The 25492-nt window shown below is 39.9% G+C and overlaps 1 protein-coding gene across 1 annotated transcript in view; it reads right to left on the reverse strand.

Annotated features, from left to right (window-relative positions):
• The window catches only part of LOC124802981 (HMG box-containing protein 1-like), a 66428-nt gene that overhangs the window by 11884 nt on the left and 29052 nt on the right, over positions 1–25492 (reverse strand). The window contains exons 3-6 of the mRNA XM_047264081.1: positions 19896–20125; positions 10315–10521; positions 2132–2303; positions 644–865 (exon numbers count right to left, since the gene is read on the reverse strand). Of these exons, the coding sequence (XP_047120037.1) occupies positions 644–865; positions 2132–2303; positions 10315–10521; positions 19896–20125 (831 nt within the window). The remainder of the gene's footprint in view (positions 1–643; positions 866–2131; positions 2304–10314; positions 10522–19895; positions 20126–25492) is intronic.

Here is a 25492-nt window from a genome sequence, read left to right on the forward strand (position 1 = left end):
ACTTACCATATAGTTGAGGCATGGAACAGTCTATGCACACATACACATGTTTGAAAACATTGCTAAGTCAATGAGTAATATTGTTCTTCAGATCAAATACAGAAAAAACACACAAGTGCGCATACGTGCACACATGCACGTGTGTGTGCTGAACGCGTGCATGCCCCAACACACACGCACGCATGCACACACGCAAACACACACACACACACACACACACACACACACACACACACACACACACACACACACTCGCTCGCTCACTCACTCACTCACTCTGTCCTGGCTACTAGTTATGTGTAGTCTGTATCTGTTATCTCTGGAAAAGGACACTGTCCGAAAACTTAGCAATGTTTTCAGTATTGCCTACGGATCACTCTCACCTATACAGTGAGAAGTTACCTTTACAGCTTCTACTATTTGTATTCCACCTAGGGATTCCTATTTACTCATTTTTACATATCTAAAACAAGTGTGACCTGTTAATAGAACCATAAATAAATTGTTATTAAATACTGTAATTGTGTCACACTTATCACCAATGGCAAGAATAATCACATTTTCATTGCATTCAATTACAGGTGGAACTTCAGTCCTCCTCCATCTGTTAGGTGATACACAAAGTTCCAGTCACATTACTCACCTATTGTCCTTGCCTGGGTGTGACTGTATAAGTTCAAGTCTGTAACGCTTGGCAAACAGCATAAATGCATTCATAGGACGTTTTGCCCGCTCTGTTTCTGGCCCAGCTGCAGGGGAGGGCACTGGAGATGAAATTTCCACTGCTATGGAAGGTACTGGCACTGGCTTTGGAGACACTAGTTTGTGCCTACTTGTTGGTAACTCCTCAGGAGGAAAACTAAACCTGTAGAATTTAAATGCAGTTGTGTCCTGGAGCTGACTTTAAACTATTTTTAATCTAAATGTCTCAAACACAAAGCATTATTTTGTAAGAGAAACACAGATCTGTGATAACACCATACAATCAAAACTTACCAAGACTGCAGAGGATTGCGATCAATAATATAGTGATTAATTACATTAATGAAACAATGAATTTTGGAATTTTTAGTTCATTATTCATAGAATATGGCTGAAAAATCAAGATATGTATGTACTGTTATGTTGAACACCTTCCTTTGCATTGCACATCTAGCTCATGGGACAAAGGTGAGAGGGAGTTGCCATCACTAGTTAATAAGAAATGGGAAAAGGCACCGAGTCACTTCTGACTTCAAGAATGGTCATTAAACAGATGCATATATAATTAAAGGCCAATATTACTAATACTGATCTGTTGTTGAATAACAGAAGGCATTTTATGTAATGTATTACGACTGTTTCTGAGAATAAAAATTTCTTTCAGGATAAAACTGAATTTTGAAAGCAGATATAATCCGAAACTCTGTTTACTCAATTTAGTCATGATATTCAGAAAACAGAAGATGTGGTTCACTGATTTATGTCATATCCCTTGCTATCTGGAAGATATTTAACACAATTCCACAGTGTTGTCTACTGTACAAAGTAGGACATTACGAATTGGACCAGCTTTGTAATTGTATTAGACTTCTTAGAATATATAACACAGTACTTTGTTTTTAATGGGAGGAAACTGTGATGTGTGAAAGTAACTTTCAACCTATCTTAAGGTAGTGTTATAGGACTGTTACTGTTCATCATAAATGACCTGTTGGATAATGTCAGAAGTTCCATGAGGCCATCTGCAGATGATGGTGTTGTTGACATGGATTGACATGGTACAGAAACTGGCAGCTGAATCTTGTCATGAACAAATCTAGCACACTATGCATAACTAGCCTCACAGATCTATTACGTAAATGGTGATCAACCACTGGAACTATGGAATACATCTTACAAAAATGAAATGTATTTACAAAGGAGGTAGTAACACATTTCTATTTACATCAATAAACACTTCTGTTGACTGCATTTTGAATGTTGTAGTTTCCCTGTGTAAATTTACTATTCATTCAGCTACCATTTTTCTGGCTTTAAAATTGGGAAATGTGGAGGCTAAACTCGGCATAAGCGTGTGTTTGTAAATGATGGACTCTGTAACTCAATACTATTTTGTAGAGCTTCAATATAATTATGAATGTTATCATACCTGCGAAAACTGTCACATATATCTGGAGATTTCACTGTTACCGCTGGCCAGCTACTGCCAACAGATGCGGAGCTGTTTCTTGGAGGTGGTAAACATATATCTCCTGGTTCTAATAGGTGACACGATACACTGTATGCATGCAATACTTCATCTGGGCATACAGCACACCAACCTAGTCAGAAATGTTTTTTATGTTTACAAGCACAATAATATCAGTTAAAATTATAATCCTTATTGCATACTGAATGAGGTTTCCTGTTAAAGAAAAACAACACCTTTTTTCCTTAATTGATGTGGCTGTGTTTTGGTTACCACCACCATTTAGTCAAATATTTATGTACCTTTATTACTAACCAACTCAAAGAACAACAATATGGTACTTAGATTTTAGTGTGTGAATCAACCAGCAAATGTAAGTTTAATACTCAGAAAAACGTGTTTTAAGTGAATGCTGGTAAATGTGAAACCAGCCCTCAATATGTAGGTATTCACAATCCATATGATATTTTAAGTAACCTCCAAGGACTGTAGTGAGCTGCTTGCCTTTAATGACTGACACTGTACATACACCACCCATCCAAAAAGTTCCGAGTCTGATTTTATTCCCAGTGTGTAAACAACATCAGCACAGTAACTACCATGGTAGCTTAACTAACCATTGTAAACAAGAGATACGTATTCGACAAATCAGTTGTGAGTAGGCCATGTTAAGTAGTGGATGGGCAACCGTAGTGTGTCGATGTTGGGTCACAAATCACAATGGAGCAACATCTCTGAATCACACATTCAAGGGATTCTCCAGAATGTTTTGAAAAAGAGAAAGGTGGGTGCAAAATCTGTCCCACAAATCTCGACTGTTGAACAAAACAATGGCAAGTGGAAAAAACGGTCACATTACAGGATTTGACATCAATAAGAAAATACCACAAGATGACACAGGACATAAATTCACATGAAGTGTCAATACTTTGACAACAAAACTCACATTCAAGCCAATGTGACATGCTAGTTGAACAACATCCAAAAGAAATACTTTTCTGACAGCTTCACAAGGTAGTACGAATGTTCTGTTTGTTGTACTCAAGTGAGGAAAGACTACGTAGAACACATGAAACATTAAAATCTCCATCTTAACATTTATCTATTTTTTTATTAATCCTGCCTTGAAACATTTTGGACTGGGTAAAGTATAAAAGTGTATTTTTTTCACTAACAGCTTCATAGTGCCAAAAAGCTGTACATTTCTCTTGCAAAGTATTATTAGAAATAGTATTGTAAGAATGATAAATATAATATTAATTTATACTAAGCAAATATCTTATTATGAAAGAGAAATAGGAGAGAAACAGTAAACCTCTACATTAAATTATGTGGTGTTCATCACAAGAATAAACCTGATGTAAACATTACACAATGTATTCTACCATGTTCACTGGTATCTCATGGAATTTTTGTTTCACATGGAGCAGAAGCCAAGCTGCCTCGACTACAGTCAAGTGTGATAATAAGGATGCGTTTTATGCTGTGCACAGGACAACAGCTTTAATGGCACATTTAACTTGGACAGCACTAACCTGCAGCATTCCAATTCCTTAACATCATAGTTACTCTTTACTACATTCCAATTCCTTTACATCATAGTTACTCTTTACTACATTCCAATTCCTTTACATCATAGTTACTCTCACTCTCTACTACATTCTAATTCCTTTACATCATAGGTACACTTATCAGCTAACAATTTGTGCAGCTGCTTCTTGAAGGCATCACCTTGTAGGTCTTTCAGTGATTGTGGTAACTTGTTATATAATTTTAATCCTGTTTGCTTAAAGCTACTTTGGACCTTAGATAGCCTAGTAAAGTCTACATCAAGATTGTTTTTATATCTGGTATCCTGTGAATGAACAACTGTTATGGAAGGTAAGGTATGCATTTGTTTTTTTATGGAAAGAAGACACGTTTTTATATACAGAGAAGGTAATGTTAGGATGTTAAGTTCCTTAAAGTGCTTTCAACATGATTCTTGGCTTTTAATACCTGTAATTGCCCTAATTGCTTTCTTCTGCCACATGAACACTGTCCGAGCACCAGTTGAGTTGCCCCATAATTTTATTCCGTACTGTAAGTGAGATTCAAAGAAGGCATAATAAGAAGATAAAAGTTGTTTTCTGCTAACTAATGTTTTTAGTTTCCTTAACAAAAAGACTACTCTAGATAGTCTGGTACATAACAGTTCCGTGTGGGTGTTCCATGTTAATTTCAGGTCCAGGTGGATTCCTAGAAGTCTTACAGAGTCAGACTCATTTAATTTTTCCTGTCGATTGTGCAAGAAGAAATACATAGTTTCAGTCTTGCTACTGTTGAGTATCAGCTTGTTACTGTGGAGCCATATGGCAGACTTTTCAAGCATTACTTTTGTTTGTTTCTTCACTTCCTCCAATTTGTTATCTGAGGTAATCAGGGTTGTGTCGTCAGTATATATTATTGACTTGTGAAGCATGAAAGTAGGCAAGTCATTCATGTATACAAGGAAGAGAAAAGGTCCAAGCACTGAGCCTTGTGGCACGCCTCTTACAACTGGTAGGGCATTTGATTGCTGGCTATTTACTATAGCTACCTGAGTTCTGTTTGTCAGGTATGATCTGATTAATGCCAGTTAGTTATTTTTGACACCATAGCGCTCTAGTTTATTTATTAGTATTTCATGGGATACAGTATCAAATGCTTTACTCAGATCTAGTAGTACAGCACAAGTGATGGAATTGTTCTCGAAGCCATCAAGTATGTCTGTCACAAGAGTTTCTACTGCATTTATTGTAGACAATCCTGGCCTAAAACCAAAGAGCGAGGAAAAAAGATTTTGTTCAGCAAAGTAGTTGCAAAGTTGTGTTTTAATGCAGCATTCTATTATCTTGGATAATATAGGTATGAGGGATATTGGACGGTAACTTTCAGGTTTGTTTTTTTCTCCTTTTTTATAGATTGGGATAACAATAGTAGCCTTCAGGACCTCAGGAAATTTTCCAGCTGTAAAAGTACTATTGATGAGAAAGGTAAGAAGGGCAACAATAATGTCAATTATTTGTTTCAAGATGGTGTTAGAGATGCCATAGAGATCTTCACTGTATGAGCCACGTAGGTTTGTGACGACTTTGTATACAGTTTAGCAGGTCACCTGTTTCCATTTAAAGGGTAAGTTATTTAGGTCAGGAATGTTGTAGGTAAAACTTTTAGAAGTTGCATCATCTGGTGCAGAGGTAGCAGTAGCTTCGAACTGTTAACAAACTGTTAACAAAAAATTAATTTAATTTTTCTAGCACTATTGGAATTTCTTGTCTGTTTTTATGCTTCCCTGCTATTTTGTTTATTACCTGCCAGGCTGCTTTGCATTTGTTGCTGGAGTTTTCAATGAAAGCATCATTGGCTCTCTGCATTGCTGTCTATATTTCAGTTCTATAACTCTTCCTGGCTTCTTTATACCTCTGCTTCGATTCTAGGTTACCAGTTTTACCATTTTATGTAGGGCAATAAGTGTGTTTCTCAGGTCATGCAGTTCAGGAGTGAACCAGTTGTACTTCTTTTTTCTATTTGGTGCACCATCTATTTTCATCTTTTTTATTATTTGTGGGCAGCAGTTTTGAACTAAGCTTGTTAGTATGTTCATGAATAAGTTAAAAGCATTATCATTGTTATTACAATTATATACTCTGTCCCACTCAACTTCTGATAATTTTTGCCTTAACTTTGTAATGTTGTCAGGATATAATAATCTGATTTTCTTAATGTGTTCAGGTTGCTGAGTAGGATAGTTTTCACAGTTGACCATTAGCCATAGGCTGTCATGGTCAGATAGAACTGGATTTATCACTCCGTACTGACACTCGTCTTTTGTCAAATTGGAGATTATGTTATCTAGGCAGGCATCTAATCTGGTTGGCTTGTTATTCATACAGTACAAGTTGTTAGACCTTAACATGTTTTGAAAGTGGGTGACAGTTGGTGTTTTTAGTCGTATGTCTATATTAATGTCACCAATGTATGCTATCTTGTGGTGTCTGTATTTTACCAGCAGGTACTTATTTAAAGTCTCCATTTGGTCAATAAACTGATGAATATCAGAGCTACGAGTGCGATAAATAGAGATGATCACTAATTTAAGTTTGGGAAGCAATAATGCAGCAATTTCAAGAAGTTGCTCTTTGCAAAAATGATCGACTTTTTGTGCTACTTATTCAATGTTAGAGTTTCTCTTTATAAAAATAGCGACTCCTCCATGACTAGTTTTGGTTCTACAATATGAGCTTGCTAATTCAAATCCTTATAGGGTATACAGGGCAATTTCAGCTGGTGTGAGCCAGTGTTCATTTACACAGAAAACATGACATGGGTTTGAACTTAGGAACACATCAATTTCATCTATTTTGTTTTTAATTGATTGTACATTTAGGTGCATAATTAAAGTTCTGTTTTTGAGAAGGATAGGCAAGGAATTAGGAGCTTCTATATTTACAGTTTTTGTGGCACTGGCTGGAGGATGACAGTCCATAAAAAATCTTCACTGCAGCTACTCACATTCTTACTGCTGGTAGATAAGCAAGTGGCAGCTCTATCGTTCCTCGTGGCTGTTGATGTGGCTGTATCCGCAGTTCTAGCTGGTGCACTGCTGTTGTCCTCTGTTGAAGTGGCTGCTGTTGTTGATCTCACACAAGGTTCATACCACCCTGGTTCTCTGACTGTCTTTTGGGACTTACTTTTAATTAGTTCACTTATCAGTTTTCCTAATTTGCACTTCCCTTTACGATTCAAGTGAAGTCCATGTCTGGTGAAGTATGTTCTGTCAAGTGAGCTGATATCTATTAGTTCCACATTACTGAACATCTTACACGTGCTCTTGAGTTTATCATTTATTCTACGAATTTCTTTGTTTATGGGTGAGTATTCAGGCAGGTCATATCTGTGGCTGAAGTTCACGAGTATATATTCGTGTTTGTTAGGAGTAATAGAAGTCTCACAAGCTGTTTAAACATGTACATAGCTCTGTTTTTGTATATGTCATTAGCTCCAGCACAGATAATTACACTGTCTTGTCCAGTATAGTTGTTTTTCACGATGTTTTTTGTCGCTTCCTTGAAATCGGCGCCTGGCTTGATCATAGCTGTTACTGCCAATGACTTACTGATGCTTTTAAGGTCTTGAGAGAGTCCCTTGGCGTGGCTGTCCCCATATAAATCTATTTTTGATTCGCACTTTTTCACAGAGCGTACTTCATTTTTGTTTACACTTTTTAAGGGTCTTTTTGGGTCATTTTTCGTATATAGATTTATACTAACGGCATTGTTTGTACTTATTATTGGTCTTTTTGGCTGATTTTTCGTCACGAGAACTGTAGTAATGGTATCGTGAGTTTGTTGTGTGTTCACATCTAGGGGTGGGAAAGCATTTTTGTCATTGTTCATTGCCCTGCGTTTTTCCTGACACTCGAGAGCATCGAATTTGTTTGTAACACTTAATATGTTCGCACTTTTAATTTTGTTTCGCACAACATTCCATGGCGCACTGTTTGTAGGTTGGCACCATGTGTCTTTGTTTACATCCGAAATGCTCACAAGGCTGCTGGTTTTCGGACACATTTGCGTCTCTAGATTCGCACATTTTTCACTCAGCGCGTTATATTTCGCTTTTAAAGTGTCTAGTTCACTTTGGAGTGCTTTTATTAATGCGTCTTTGTCCCGTAAAAATATCTCGTTGGCATGTTTCCGTAATGCACTCCTGATGTGTCCACACGAAATCATTTGTTACAAATTTTGCAGATACCTTTGAGCACTTCTCATGGAACCAAAAGTTACACATTGAGCACCAAATGCCTTTCACTACTCTTTTTATGCACAGTTGACACTTGTTACCAGTATTAAATTCATTTTTCTCACGATCTTTCTCAGTTACAACTTCAACGTGCGCGATCTTGACCACCATCCCGGCATTTGCCTGGAGCGATTTTAGGTAAATCACAGAAAACCTAAATCAGGATGGCTAGACGCGGGATTGAAGCAGGTAGCAGTGTCAGCCGTTTTGGCAATGTGTATTAACAGTTCGATAATCAGAGCACAATAGTACAGAGACTGGGACTGTACACGATTTTTAAAACAAAAACCTCATAACTAAAACATGATTACGGAAAACATTGATAGCTATTAATACATTAGAATATAATTTACCATTAAAGTTTCATTTATTGTAACTTAGTAATGAGATATCTAATACACCAGTAAGGCCTACATCCACGAGTATAACAACATTAGCATATCTATGGTACGGATTCTTGTCTTTGTTTACATCAGGTTTATTCATATGATGATGAAAGTATAGCCAAAGTCATTAAAACTAAAAATTTCTCTGCATCTTTAATTTAAGATACAAAATTTAGTGATTTAATTCCTTATATCAATATTAGAATGTAAGGTAACTGCTTAGAGGAGAAGGCAGAGGGAGTACATAGGTACATCTTTGTTATGCAAAAAGAGTAAAGTCTGTAAGCACTTTTATATGTACAATATGAGAAATGTCAGATCAACAAAAAAGTTATATTATATAGGATACTTTTAACTTTTTATTCCTACAATAGCAGCCTATACTTTAAAAGGATAATGAACTAATGGAAAATAAATAGTGGGATGCAAAAAATGGAATAAGTGAATTATAGCTCAGGGTTCCTAATCGCATGCTTCTTTAGTGTACACAGATTTGTTCACTTGTGTGTGTTAGAAAACTGCTGTGGAAGCTAAGGGAACTTCACAGCAAACATAAACATAGCCAAAGCCTTGCAGACAAACAAAAATTACGCGAAGCGAAATGTAGTGCGAGGAGGGCTATGCGAGAGGCGTTCAATGAATTCGAAAGTAAAGTTCTATGTACTGACTTGGCAGAAAATCCTAAGAAATTTTGGTCTTATGTCAAAGCGTTGGTGGATCAAAACAAAATGTCCAGACACTCTGTGATCAAAATGGTACTGAAACAGAGGATGACAGACTAAAGGCCGAAATACTAAATGTCTTTTTCCAAAGCTGTTTCACAGAGGAAGACTGCACTGTAGTTCCTTCTCTAGATTGTCGCACAGATGACAAAATGGTAGATATCGAAATAGATGACAGAGGGATAGAGAAACAACTAAAATCGCACAAAAGAGGAAAGGCTGCTGGACCTGATGGGATACCAGTTCGATTTTACACAGAGTATGCGAAGGAACTTGCCCCCCTTCTTGCAGCGGTGTACCGTAGGTCTCTAGAAGAGTGTAGCGTTCCAAAGGATTGGAAAAGGGCACAGGTCATCCCCGTTTTCAAGAAGGGACGTTGAACAGATGTGCAGAACTATAGACCAATATCTCTAACATCGATCAGTTGTAGAATTTTGGAACACGTATTATGTTCGAGTATAATGCCTTTTCTGGAGACTAGAAATCTACTCTGTAGGAATCAGCATGGGTCTTGAAAAAGACGGTCGTGTGAAACCCAGCTCGCGCTATTCGTCCACGAGACTCAGAGGGCCATAGACACGGGTTCACAGGTAGATGCCGTGTTTCTTGACTTCCACAAGGCGTTCGATACAGTTCCCCACAGTCGTTTAATGAACAAAGTAAGAGCATATGGACTATCAGACCAATTGTGTGATTGGATTGAGGAGTTCCTAGATAACAGAACGCAGCATGTCATTCTCAATGGAGAGAAGTCTTCCGAAGTAAGAGTGATTTCAGGTGTGCCGCAGGGGAGTGTCATAGGACCGTTGCTATTCACAATATACATAAATGACCTGGTGGATGACATCAGAAGTTCACTGTGGCTTCTTGCAGCTGATGCTGTGGTGTATCGCGATACGAGACTGGAATAGAAGGGAGAACCGATAGAGGTACTCAGGGTACCCTCCGCCACACACCGTCAGGTGGCTTGCGGAGTATGGATGTAGATGTAGGTGTGTGTGTGTGTGTGTGTGTGTGTCTGTGTGTGTGTGTGTGAGAGAGAGAGAGAGAGAGAGAGAGAGAGAGAGAGAGAGAGAGAGAGAGAGAGCACATGCACATAAAACATACAGAGAAAAAATGGAGATGGACAGAAAACAACATCACTGTTGTAATAGTCTACTTCTTACAATATCCTTAAATAGATCAACATTTTAGACAATACAATTCAACCAACCTTTATGATGTGTGTAAAATGTCTGTAAACGAGAACATCGAGCAGTCAGATCACCTCGTTCCCAGCGGAATGCAAGTACAGTAGACACACCATCTTGTGTCCGTTCTTGTTCAGCTGCCATTTCTAGGCGTAGCCACTCACAGCGATAGCCCGAAATTTCCTCAGCCCGTCGCCATGTTGTATCACCACTAAAACGCACTAGTGTTCCTAGGACAACAAACTAGTATCATGTACAATCTATATAATGTGTCAAAATTTAGCACTGTTCAGTGCAAACATCTGCAACAGCTAGATGCAGATTTTTGAAACTCCATTCCATACGTTATGCTTGAGTGCTCCTTGTTTACTTATATACACTGCACTAAACAAAAAATCTTTGATCACAAAAATAGTAATACAGGAGAAAAAGAATACAATTCAAACTATTATCTGCAGCAGGCCAACCCCCCCCCCCCCTTCCACCCACCCCCAAACCCCTCCAAAGAAGAAAATATAAAACAAAAGGGTCATGTGAAAGTTGTGACTGCTATCCTACAAAGTGCAGTTCACTGGAGTCAGAGTTATTCCTAGCTGATTGTTGCCTACAAAAATATCAAAGCCGACATGAAGAAACATTCAAGGAGTTCTGCTTTTCCCTTCCAGTCACCCACACCAAAGTACAATGATTTGACAGTCAGAACTAAGAACTCAGTTCAGTAAATGGACAATCTTATGGTTCACTCAATAAAACACTGTACCTGAGGAATGTTGTTACTAACACATTCCATGTAACTCTTTACAACATATACACTGACTAAATTACTGTTAAAATGTCAACACCGTAAAATGTTGTTGTTAACATGTGTTATGAACACAAAAGTACTAAGAAACACTCTGAAAATTTTATTAAAAGCTACCAAATTAATAATATAAAACTCCTTTGATTATTATTGTTAATTTTTATATGCTTTTATTTTCTAACAGATTAAGTTGCAGACAGGCACAATTAAAAAAACACTTACACATTAGCTTACGCATACAGCCTTCGTCAGAAAAAGAAACACGCCATTCATTTACACAAGTAGGCACACCTAGTGGACACATGAGCGCCATCTCTAGCAGCTTGGAGCAGAATACCAGAGGTGGTGGTCATGCGTGTGTAAGATGAGCTTACTTGTGCGAATGAATGTTGTGTGTTTCCCTATCTTTTTCTGATGAAGGTTGAGGCCAAAAGCTAATGGGTAGTTGCCTTAATTCTGCCATTCTGCTACTTGTATTATCTTTACAGTAAGCATTAATCTATCTTTTTCTTACATACTTGACATTGCAATGAGGAGTTATGATAGGTTTTATTTTTTATTTTTTAACGAGTGTATGTGTGTACGTATGATCTATCTCCTCATCAACCACTACACCAAAGTTAACCAAACTTTGTACATGTAACACTTCTTGTCTGTAAAAAGGCACTATGAGGGTAAGAACCACTTAGCTCCCGTTTAGGTGGAAGTGACAGAGAGAGGGGCTATGAGGAGATGGACTGAGAGAGGGGAAATAGAGAGACAGAGGTGGAGGACATAAGAGATGATGGGGAGAGAGGGGAGGAGGAGATGGACAGAGAGCTGTGGGTAGGAGGAGATGGACAGAGTGAGTCATGGGAAGATGGAAACAGACAGAGAGAGGAGAGAGGAGGAAATGGACAGAGATATGTGGGGAGGAGACTGACAGAGAGACACGGGGAGGAGGAGACTGACAGAGAGAGGAGGGAGGAGGATATGGACAGATAGTAGTTAGTAGGAGGAGATGGACAGAGAGATGTTAGGAGGAGGAGATGGACAGAGAGATGTTAGGAGGAGGAGATGGACAGATAGTAGTTAGGAGGAGGAGATGGACAGAGAGATGTTAGGAGGAGGAGGAGATGGACAGAGAGATGTTAGGAGGAGGAGGAGATGGACAGAGAGATGTTAGGAGGAGGAGGAGATGGACAGAGAGATGTTAGGAGGAGGAGGAGATGGACAGAGAGATGTTAGGAGGAGGAGATGGACAGAGAGATGTTAGGAGGAGGAGGAGATGGACAGAGAGATGTTAGGAGGAGGAGGAGATGAACATAGGGAGGAGGGAGTCGGATACAGACAGAGAGGGCAGAGAAGGAGATGGACAGAGAGAGGAGAAGGTGGACAGAGAGATGTGGGGAGGAGATTGACACAGAGACACGGGGAGGAGGAGATGGACAGAGTGACGTTAGGAGAAGGAGATGGACAGAGATAGGAGGGGGGCAGATACAGACAATACAGACAGAGAGGACCAAGGAGGAGACAGACAGAAAGGGCAGAGGAGGAGATGGTCAGAGGGGTCGGGCGAGGAGGATACGGTCAGAGCAGGGGAGGAGGAGACGGTCAATGCAGAGAGAGGAGGATATGGGAAGAGAGAGTGGAGAAGGAGACGGACAGAGAGGGGGTGGAGGAGGAGACGGACAGAGAGGGGGTGGAGGAGGAGACAGACAGAGAGGGGGTGGAGGAGGAGACAGACAGAGAGGGGGTGGAGGAGGAGACACACAGAGAGGGGGTGGAGGAGGAGACACACAGAGAGGGGGTGGAGGAGGAGACACACAGAGAGGGGGTGGAGGAGGAGACACACAGAGGGGGGTGGAGGAGGAGACACACAGAGGGGGGGTGGAGGAGGAGACACACAGAGGGGGGGTGGAGGAGGAGACACACAGAGAGGGGGTGGAGGAGGAGACACACAGAGAGGGGGTGGAGGAGGAGACAGACAGAGAGGGGGTGGAGGAGGAGACACACAGAGAGGGGGTGGAGGAGGAGACAGACAGAGAGGGGGTGGAGGAGGAGACAGACAGAGAGGGGGTGGAGGAGGAGACAGACAGAGAGGGGGTGGAGGAGGAGACAGACAGAGAGGGGGTGGAGGAGGAGACAGACAGAGAGGGGGTGGAGGAGGAGACAGACAGAGAGGGGGTGGAGGAGGAGACAGACAGAGAGGGGGTGGAGGAGGAGACAGACAGAGAGGGGGTGGAGGAGGAGACAGACAGAGAGGGGGTGGAGGAGGAGACAGACAGAGAGGGGGTGGAGGAGGAGACAGACAGAGAGGGGGTGGAGGAGGAGACAGACAGAGAGGGGGTGGAGGAGGAGACAGACAGAGAGGGGGTGGAGGAGGAGACAGACAGAGAGGGGGTGGAGGAGGAGACAGACAGAGAGGGGGTGGAGGAGGAGACAGACAGAGAGGGGGTGGAGGAGGAGACAGACAGAGAGGGGGTGGAGGAGGAGACAGACAGAGAGGGGGTGGAGGAGGAGACAGACAGAGAGGGGGTGGAGGAGGAGACAGACAGAGAGGGGGTGGAGGAGGAGACAGACAGAGAGGGGGTGGAGGAGGAGACAGACAGAGAGGGGGTGGAGGAGGAGACAGACAGAGAGGGGGTGGAGGAGACAGACAGAGAGGGGGTGGAGGAGACAGACAGAGAGGGGGTGGAGGAGGAGACATATCACATTCTCTGCCAGAGTTTCGGCTACCTCTCGTCGTGCTCTGAAATGAGGAATGTCCTATCCATTATCCTCTCCACCCCTCCCACAGTGGTATTCTGCCACCTACCAAACCTACACAATATCCTCGTCCATCCCTACTTGTACCACACAGCCAAATAAACTCAAAGTCTACCTGAACAGGTCCAATGGTACCAACTGACTACTTTGTCAACCTCAGACAATAGGTGTCACTGGATGTGAATATGTAAGGGCATGTGGTCAGCAAATCGCCTCTTGGCTACTGTCAGTTTTTGTGACCAGAGCCACTACTTTTCAATCAAGTCTCTCCTCTACTGGCCTCACAAGGGCTCAGTGCACCCCTACTGCCAACAGTGCCTGGCAGATCTGAGACCTGGACAGCCACACACCCAACTGCTAGCCAAGCCCGGCAGTGCTTAGCTTCGGTGACCTCGTGGGAACTGATGTTATCATTGTGGAAAGGCCACTGGCCCGCACGGTTGAATACCACAGATAACTATAATGTCCTTTCTGGAGTTCTATGGAACAACAAAACCGGGAAACAGACATACATGTGTGCAATAAGAGTGACATACGAGCATGGGGGTCCGCAGAAATTTATCTAAGAGGGGACAAGAATCAAAAAGTGCCTTTACTTATACAGCTTTGTTGACTTGCAGAACCTGTTGTGACCCAAGAAATAAATTTGACAGGAAGTCACAAAATTACTGTATCTTAAATGGTTGAAGGCTACCTAGTCAATATTTTTTTGAAGATAGATTACAAAAGTCTGATTCATTAGTATATGCAAAGTATACATTTTTATATCATTATAATAAATGTGAATGGCGGAACTCTTTCAAAACGAGCATCAAATTAGTCAGTAGAAATAACTCTTCACAACTCAGGACTGAACCGTAATCTTACAACACATTATTGTGTAGCCACTGCAACTGGACTGCATAACTCGTACCTCTAAGGCTGCATGTCATGATGGATTGTGCACCATTAGTTTAAGTAGATTCCAACACTTTTTCAACAATGATATACAATTTTTTCATCTTCTCGCAAAGAAAATGGTAGTTATTCTCCATCTGGGATCATAGATGAAGTATAGGAGAATGCTCCTACAGCCTTCTCTCTACTCTACTACAGTCGCACTGCTTTCTATAACTGAATGCAGTCACTTCGTGCAAGACAAACACTAGCCTGGAGTCGAGATTAAATTGAGCAGCAAGCAAATAGGTTATCTTGTGGGAATTGAGGACCGATGCCCAGCAGGTATACTGCAGCTGTGTTTGTAATGTGCTGAGTGTTAGAACAGCCTCTTTCCGTACTTTGCCAAGTTCTATACAAGGAAATGACAGAGAAAAGTTCTGTAAAAGTTCATATCTGCCAAGATTGTGAAACAGTGCCAAGACAGTCGCCACAGCAGCCTGCCACCCAATGCCAGGGTATTTTTCCTTGGACTTTTAAAGTTAACTCTGTTGTTTAGTAGAAACACAGTGCCTCTCTTGCCCCCCTTGTGGATGCCTAAGCATATGGTTTTAGGTGGGTGAAGCCACAGGTAAAAAGCTAGTTCTAAATAAAATTCACATTTAATCTCAAATCACACAGGTCAAGAGTGAATGGTTACAAAACTATTTCAGAGGTTGCTACAAAAAATAGATGTTGAAGTTTCACATGATACCTCTCCAAAACTACAATATTTTGATTTTCTGATGATTCATTAAAATGCTACAGACCTCTCTAAATGAGAGTAATTGTGAAAATGTCATAACAAAAGGGAAAATGTAAAAACTGTAATAAAGAAACAAAATGTGATAGAGATCTGACTTTATTTTCAATTAATACTTTGTTCCTAATATTAAGAGACATGATTAATATATAAACACTGCTCTCCCCTTCTTTTTTCCTTTTTTTTGGAAAAATAAACTGTAAAAACTTGTAAGTTTTTCAAATTTATGTTTTGAAAATATGAATAGTCACAGGGTGTTAACTGTCTTGAGAAATGATAAAGTGGAATGACTGCTAACTGTCAGCTATGACATTACTGGATGAAATTCTTAAATTGTCAAAACTATTTATACATAAAATAGAAAGGATCTGAAATTTTTTGTTTATTTAGAAATTATTTTCTCCAAAACCCCCTATCCTAAATGTTCCCAAGACTTCATGGTATGTTAGTTGGTCATTTTGCTAGTAAGAGAGGGCAATACTTGAATCTACAGAATGTGGGAAATTTTTAGGTACACTAGCTCTACTCTGAAGGTCAAAACACCATGGAAACTTAAATATTTAAATTGATCACTGATTTTAAGTAAATGTAATGCAAAACTGGTATTTCTTAATCAAAATAATTACATTACTACATTATAAGTAAGTGGGAAAACAATTCATAATTTTGTTCGGAAGCATTTTATAACAAAAATGAGATACAGAATATTTATACTCTTTCTTTTTATGATATTATTCACAAATTGTTATTGTCTTTTGTCATGATTTTACTTCTTCACAACTTTCCATGAATTAAAATTGCCTACAATGTAACAATCAACACTGCACAAAACAGTTCATTTGTTTGTTTCATCTGCTTCTCATTGAACTTGTATAGCCCAGCTGAATTTGCATACAGACAAGAATGATCCAACAAGAGCAGTACTTGGGAAAAGGGAGCTGCACATTGATCTTTTGATGATGGCCATTTGAAAGCATTAGCAGGACCATGATGCATCATTAAGAAGATGGTTATTTCCGGCAGCTCATGAGATACACTTATTATGTGTCCTGCCCACCACTGATTGTCATACACAAGGAATGAAGTGACTCATTATAAAGTCTTCTAATGTATACTGTGGTCTCTGCATTTAACACACAGTAACAGGCTGCATTTTGTGGAGAATTGTTTTTGCAATGTACATGCCAGTTCGGGATGCAACCCAGTAGTGACTTGATTGAATTCTTACCACAGCCTTCATAGCAGATCACTCTTCTCTCTTTTTTTAAATGGAATTCCCTTAAAGTACTTTCATTTCTCTTATAGCAACAAAGGCTTCATGCTAAAGATTAAATCTTGTTGTAAGATGTTTACAGAGAGACCTCCTACACCATCACATGCACTTTTTCCATGATTTGTTGCTGAAAATATCCATTTTTTTGTCTTAATTCCTGTACTACAGCATTGAATAAGCTCTTAAAGCTGAAATCAGTTTTTAAAAAGAGATGCTGCACCATCTGTCACATGTTTAGGAAATGCATGGCCTCTGGATGCTATGTCATCAATTATCATGCTGATTGCTTAGAATGCAAGTGCACTGCCATGAATTTGATCATCACTGACAATAGGTAAACAGTGTGATGGTCCAAGGAAGTGAGCAACACATGTGAATATTGGTACCTGTGATGTGTGCCAGTGGTAACTTAGAATTTTGTTCTTCAAAGCAACAGATCAGTTCTCAGCAAACTCTAAATGAAGAACTAATGTATCAGTGTTCTGGGATGTGGCTGATTTTACTTCTACTATGGCCTGTCTCTGAATCCTCCAGATATGATGGTGAGCTATTCCTTTCATGACTCAATGCCTAACCTCTGTAACAAACTTCTCTGGCTCTACTGTCTTCTTCATCAACTCTCCTCTCTCCCACAATGCATAGGTTACGTCTTTGTCAGTATCCTGTAGGTGTAACGCTTCAACAGTCACCACTTCAGCACCAGGACACATCGCACACTCCTGCAACCACCATTTATCTTGTGGCTCTTGACATACACACAAAAGCACCAGGTCCATCTGTTACTTCTTTCCTGTGATACTTCTTATGGCAAAACAAACAAGTTTCAAATTAGTGCTGTAAATACATGTGCATACTTCATGCACTGGTTGGTATTTTAACCATTTTGGTCATAAGAAGTAGAATTTTGTGAGACCAATTTTTAAATTTGTGTTCTCCTCTTTCATGAGGAGATATGCTTCTCTTATTGATGTACTCATATATCTTTTTACCTTTTTCACAATTCTCACTAACAGAGATAACATCACCCTGGTTAGGACTTTGCCTGCTGCAATCTTTGTCACCACATAGGTAATATTCCAGAGCAACAGTAAGCGTATCATCTTGCAATAGATGCCCACAATAAGAAGCTGGGCATGCCCAAACACCATTTAGTGTCAGTAGCTGTACCTTCTCAGTATAGGTGGCTGCTGACGTAGTAGTATTTAGGTTTTGAAACCACCCATCAAATATCATGCACATATCACTATATTCAGGTTCTGCACCAAGTGCATCTACATTATACACTTCAGAGAGTTTTGAAGATGTTGCTTGTGTAAAACTTGTTTCAATTTCTTTCAGTTTTCTATTTACATACTTCTTACCTTTCCTGGACATTTAAGGGGGGATATAGTAGGGGCTACAGCAGAAATGCTAACATGCAATGCATCAATAACTTCACATCCAGGAATACAAACATCTGCAATGTCTTCTTCAGTTTCACATTCGGGTGATGGTGATTGTTCAGCTGTGTTGTCACTACATTTCGTCTTGTAGTGAGAGACCCACACTTCTGGGTGACTTTCCTGAAATCCACCCCTTTTCCTAGACTTCTTCGATCCTTTTCCTTCAACCTTCTTCCTTCCCCTTCAACTCTTCTCCCTGCTGAAAAAGGAGCCACTGGCTCTGAAAGCTTGCCTAATTATAACTCTCTTTTGTGTGTGTGTTCTGCCACCACTTGGTGAGTAGATCCTCAAGATGATTTGAATCATCCTTTTTCTTGTATTGCTATTCCAGAGGACAGAGTTGGGCTGTCTTATTGCTCACTTCCCTTAACGTATTTTATTATTTAAGTCAACTATGCTTCTGCTACTGAATGACAGCAATCTGCCCAAGTATCTGAAAGGATTACATCATTTGAATTTTCTCAGTTCAGTGTCTACATCTTCTACATTTCTTTTTCCTAACACTATGCATTCAGTTTTCTGCATTTTTTCTTGGAATTCCTTGAATTCTTCAGTTTTTGCAGCATGTAGCTTGCACCACCAATATCTTCAGCAACAATAACCTGACTGTCAACAAGAGAAGGATGTACAAAGTTTTATCTTCTGGGCATATTCCCATTTAGCAGCAATCTTTTCTCCATCTCTCAGGAGCTTCCTGTAAGTAGTTTGTAAATAATGTTGACAGAACAGAAACTATGATTGGCGGGGAAATTATGTTTAATCCTACAAATACAGCCTGTGTAGAATTTCTATATAGCTTTAACTTGTTTGTGCAAAATGCTTCCATTTATCATACTAGTACAAAACTTATTTTTTTTGGAAACAAACATCAGCAACACACCCTAACAAAGGAGTATCACAGGGCTTAGCTGTAGCTGAACTCAGCTACATATAGTGGCACAGGAGCAACAATAGCACACAGTCTGGGTGGAGTCCAGGCAGCAAGTACACACAACATCCCAACTCACATGGAAACAACACACAAATGAACACCCAGAAGGACGCCATTAACATATGAAGTCATTGAATGCGTGTAAAATTTTCCTCTTTATTGCTAGTTACTGTGCATCGCCGTGCCTTCACTGGTGGAATGTGCAGTCTACCAGATGAAAATTGGTTTTATTTTTCTTCACACTTTTATTGTTTCAATTGTTCCTCTTGTACATTGATATATTCTCTTGGAGACATGTCTAGACAGTTTTCTTTAGTTCATCATATTTCATAATGTGATTATTTTCATTTATTCAAGATATCATCTTCTCTTTAATCGGCAAACCAGACAAAAAATTTGTCAGGCCAAGAAGACATCAACCAATACAATTTATAACAGTCTCTAGTCTTCATAATTGGCTCAGTTCAACAAGGAAGAGGGCCCACAAATTTCTTTAGGTATGCCATACCCATCTGAAGCCACTCAGTCATAATTAGATCCCAAATAGCTACGAATTGCCACAGGACTTTCTTCGTGTTGTCTCTGTATTTATAAACTGATCAATATTATGAGAACAATTAGTACAACACAAACCATGTCATGACAATTAATTAAAATATAGGCTACCTGTTACATGAATGATGGTATGGTGCAATCTAGGAACAAAATTTAAGAGTAAATTGAGTTCTACCTGGCTGGAAGCAGTGCCACACTGGAGCAGGCCATGGACAAGAATGGAGATCCTCACGACTACTGGTGAGAGATGCTGGGCTCATGAGAACTGAGCTCTGTGCCTGCTGTGTACTTGGACTTGCAGGCGGCTCCACTTTTACTGTGGTGGCAGTAATAATGGCTTGTGCCGGCTGCTGTGGTGGAGTAGGTGGTGGGGTGACATCTGAATTCCATGAAAAGCTGTATGCCCTACAAAATAATTGTAAAAAATCTTCACAATAAAATCTGTAAATAAAAAAATCTCTAAAATTTGTATCATTTCAGTGGCTTGCGTTATCAATCACAATACAAGATTAATGTTTTGAGGTTATACTACACTGATGGAAAAAAATTTTAACACCAAGAAATAATTAATGTTATTTTGAGAATACTTTCATCTAGGTAACATATTTAAGTGATTAACAATGCAAGATGATAGGCCAATGTAAGCATGACATAAATCAGTGAAAATGTGAAATGCTAGTACATTAATAACTGGTGTAACTGCCAGAATACTGAATGCAAGGAAACAAACGTGGATGCATTGTGTTGTACAGGTGCCAGATATCATTTTGTCGGGTGAAGTTCCATGCCTGTTGCACTTGTTTGGTCAATACAGGGATAGTTAATGTTGTTTGTGGATGACGCTGGAGCTGTTGCCTGATATGCTTGATTGGAGACAGATCTGGTAATTGAGCAGGCCAAGCCAACATGTCGACACACTGTCAGTCACATTGGGTTAAAACAGCGGTATGTGGATGAGCCTTATCCTGTTGGAAAACACCCCCCAGAATGTTGTTCATAAATGACAGCACAACAGGTTGAATCACTAGATGGATGTACAAATTTGCTGTCATACAAAATCGCACTACAGACAATAACTCCAAGTGTAGGTCCAGTGTGTGTAGTATGCAGACTGGTTGGTTGCAGGCCTTCAACTGGCCTCCTCCTATCCAACACACGGCCATCAATGGCACTGAGGCATAACCAGTTTTCATGAGAAAACACAACAGAGCGCCACCCTGTCCTCCAAAGAGCTCTCGTTTGACACCACTGAAGCTACAAATGGCAGTGGTTTGGTATACATGCTACAAGCTTTAATTTGTGATTAAGTAACCAATTTGTAACAGTTGTGTCACTGTGGTACCAACTGCTGCTGCAGATGCAGTACGATGTGCCAGGACCTCACACTGAACATTATGGTTGTTCCTCTCGGTAGTGCCATGTAGCCAACCAGAGCCTGGCCTTCTTATGATCGTCCATTCTTGTGACCACTGCTGCCAGCAATCATATACAGTGGCTACGTTCCTGCAAAATCTGTCTGCAATATTACAGAAAGAACATCCAGCTTCTCGTAGCCTTATTACATGACCTTGTTCAAACTCAGATGGCTACTGATAATGGCATTTTTATCACCTTAAAGGCATTCTTGACTAATATCAACTCACTACATCCAGTCTCAAAGATAACTAGTGCTCATGATTGTTACAGCATGTATTTAATGCAAACTCAATTTGCACCCTCATAGGGGTACTACTAGTGCTATAAATGGGTCAAAAAGTAGGTTGCATTACCAATTAAATGTTGTAAAAAATATTTAAGTGGTTTACTAGAGGACGAATCAGAGGCGGGAAGTGTAATTTTTCATAATAGTTCGTTAGAAGTTAGATATAACCTTAACAGAAATTCATTTATGAAGGGAAAAAATACGTCCTGCAGTACATCAGCAACACATTATGCTACAATTCAAGTAAAAACAGAGATTATATGATAAAATTGTAATATATCTTTCATTCTGCATTTTAGTAAGCACACCTTGCCAGCCGCATTAAAAATAAATCTCCGTGGTGATGAGAGGAAAGTTAGAGTGTGAAACAAGGTGACAACACATAATCTCTTCCTCTCAAATATCACCAAGGAGGTCACCAAGAATTATGTCCCCTTTGACAAACAAACCACCATCAACAGTTTCACATGCTCCCATTCTGTGAGACATTGTGAAGGGGTTTGTAATTTAATCCATAATAATAGCACAGATAATCATAAAGATTACATCTCTCCACCCTTTTGCCAGCCAAATACTGGAACTGCATTTTTTTTTTTGTCTCCAGAACATACACTGATGAGCCAAAGAAACAGGTACACCTGCCTAATATTGTGTAGGGCCCCCGCAAGCATGCCGAATTGCTGCAACACGACATGGCATGGACTCATCTAATGGCTGAAGTAGTGCTGGAGGGAAATGACACCATGAATCCTACAAGTCTGTCCACATATCTGTAAGAACATGAGGATGTGAAGATCTCTTCTGAACAGCATGTTGCAAGGCATCCCAGACATGCTCAATAATGTTTATGTCTGGGGAGTTTGGTGGCCAGCGGAAGTGTTAAAACTTAAAAGATTTTCCTGTAGCCACTCTGAAGCAATTCTGGATGTGTGGGGTATTGCATTGTCCAGCTGGAATTGCTCAAGTCCTTTGGAATGCACAATGGATGTGAATGGTTGCAGGTGATGAGGCAGGGTGCTTACGTACATGTCACCGGACAGAGTCATATCTAGACATATCGGAGATGCCATATCACTCCAACTGCACACGCCCCACACCATCACAAAGCCTGCACCAGCTTGAACATGACCCTGCTGACACACAGGGTCCATGGATTGATGAGGTTTTCTCCATACCTGTACACGTCCATCCGCTCGATGCAATTTGAAAGCAGAATCATCTGACCAGGCAACATGTTTCCAGCCATCAACAGTCCAATGTTGGTTTTAGTGGGCCCAGGCGAGGCGCAAAAGCTCCGTGTCATGCAGTCATCGTGGGTACACACGTGGGCCTTCGGCTCTGAAAGCCCATATCGATGATGTTTCATTGAATGGTTTGCATGCTGACACTTGTTGGTGGACCAGCACTGAAATTTGCAGCAATTTGCGGAAAGGTTGCACTTCTGTCGTAACACTGAATGGTTCTCTTCAGTCATTGTTGGTCCTGTTCTTGCAGGATCTTATTCCAGCCACACGATGTTGGAGATTTGATGTTTTACTGGATTCCTGATGTTCACAGTGCACTCATGAAATAGTTGTATGGGTAAATCCACTCTTCATCGCTACCTCGGAGATGCTGTATCCCATCACTATAATCCCACATTCAAACTCGCTTAAATCTTCATAACCTGCCATTGTGGCAGCAGTAACCAATCTAACAACTGCATCAGACACTTGTTGTCTTGTACAAGCGTTGACTATCGTAGTGCCATATTCTGCCTGCCTTTTAATATGCCCGCCTATACTAGTTTCTTTGGCACTTCAGTTTATAATGATTGCCCCAAAATTGAATGTCTTTGTAGAAGCAGGTGGTAACAGCATTGGTTATGAATGTTAACAGAAAATGAAGTTATTACCAAGTACAGAACAAAGAATCTTGGAACTAGCAATCAACACAAATACAGAGATTTTCATAGCCTTCTATCATCCAACAATAGAAAGGAAAACATGAAATAAATTAGAAGTATTCAAGAATCAGGCATTAAAGTCATTGAGATGCTCAATCAATGAAAATACAGCAGAATAGGATGAAAAAGTAATCAATACATTTGTCTACTGTCATCTAGTATGAGATCAGTCTTTCTATCATGACTGACAGGAATAGTTACATATGAGAACATAAGCCTTTGTGGCAACATTCTTGGATAAACTATCACAGATTTCATGTCACATCAGATTTACATGTGATCTCAAGCTTTTGATGACTTCCTCTGTTGTCATTGTTGGGTCTTACCTGTTACAACATGCAGTACTTTATTTAGTTCACTAAATTATGACATGGAGACTTCACAAAGTCGCAAAACTTCTATATGCTACGAGAAATAATGTTTTTCTTTTATGACTGAGGAATGTTAAGAGTGATGCCAATTTCTTTGGATAGTCGATAACTCAGTTTATTTATCTGCAGACTTTCAGCATTAACCACGTGTCTTCATGCTGCCGCATTCATAAGGGATTTTAATTCCAGAAAAATGAGACTACGACTGTCATTTACTGGATGCAACATTTTTTCAATTTTCTTTGTTGGTCATAAAATATAGTGAATGTTGTCTGACCAGGCCTCTACCTATTTTGTTTGTTGTAGTTCTGAAGAAAGGAAATAGTGTTATAGACTGATCTTCCAGTGATGATTGAGTACATCTGTGTTTTTGTTTCGTAGAGATGGTTGACTTAATATCTCTTTCTCTGTAGCCAGATCTCTGAGTTCAGTTGGTTTTTGAGCGAAACAGTTTTTTAGCTTTATCAGCATTTTTAAAACTGCTCTCTTTTAGGTTGGATGATGAAAGCTTTGCGCACTAAGATATAGGTCAGTGAGTGTTGCCTTCTAGTACACAGAGTTGCTAAGCTACCCACCTGATTTTCCTTCAAGGAAAACACCTAAAAATTGCAATTATTCTCTCCCTCCACCTCTGCAGAGAACTTGAATGTAGTGTGCATATTCTTTACGTGAACAGGTGAAAGCTTCAATACAATGTGTCCAGATCACAAAGGTGGTGTTAATATAAAGAAAGATGCAAGATGGATGAAGAAGACCTCAAAGTCATGAAACGTTTATCCAGGAAAATTACATGTAAATACAGAACCAAAATCTGACACAAGCATACTTCACTTCATTAGACAGAGAAGGGGAAAAAAATACTGAAAACAAGTAATTTAATATTCTGGGGAAGTGACTCAGTTCACTGGCCTTAATAAGCTGACTGAAGTCAGATGAGAAACTGAATAAAAAGAACCAGCAGCAGAGACACAAAAATCGAAAGCCACATAGCCTTAAAAAAGTAGTCATTACAAAAGAACTAGTGTGCTATGAAAGTAATAAGAAATTTTGTCTGACAGAAGGTAGTGTGATTCAAATCAGGCACTGAACCTGTGGAGGTGCTGCTGGTCAAGCCCAAACAAATAGTTATCAAACTATAGAAAAATATGTACCTGACACAAAATTAATGACAGTGATATCCCTCTTGGTATAGTCACAATACCACAAAATGTCTTAAGTAACAGAGCCTACAATACAATATGTACAATAAATAAATAAGTAAGTAAATAAATTCACAGACAGACAAATGTTAAGTGAAAAAAATCTCATCATTGAAAATCCGGGGTGGAATAATGACAATATTACAAAAAAGAAAAACTGCTACTCATCATACAGTGAAGATGATGGGTCGCAGACAGGCACTACAAAAGGACTGCTAAAAAAGTAAACTTTCGGCCAAAAGTCCTTCAACAGACACACACATTCATGCAAGCAGAATTCACGCACACATGACCATTGTCTCTAGCTACTGAGGCCAGACTCTGAGCAACAGGGTATGATGAGAGAAGCAAATGGTGGTGTGGGTAAGGACGGGGCTGGTGCAGGGAGGGGGAGGGAGAGAGGTAGGGGACAGTAAAATGCTGCTACAGGTATGTAGGATATACTGCAGGGAGAGTTCCCACCTTCGCAATTTGGAAAAGTTCACTGAAGCAGTCACTGAAATGAGGAATGTTGTATTGGGCTGTGTGCTCAGCAACAGGGTGGTCCAGCTGTTT

The sequence above is a fragment of the Schistocerca piceifrons genome, chromosome 6 (genome assembly GCF_021461385.2).
Source record: "Schistocerca piceifrons isolate TAMUIC-IGC-003096 chromosome 6, iqSchPice1.1, whole genome shotgun sequence".
Classification (NCBI taxonomy): Eukaryota; Metazoa; Arthropoda; class Insecta; order Orthoptera; family Acrididae; genus Schistocerca; species Schistocerca piceifrons.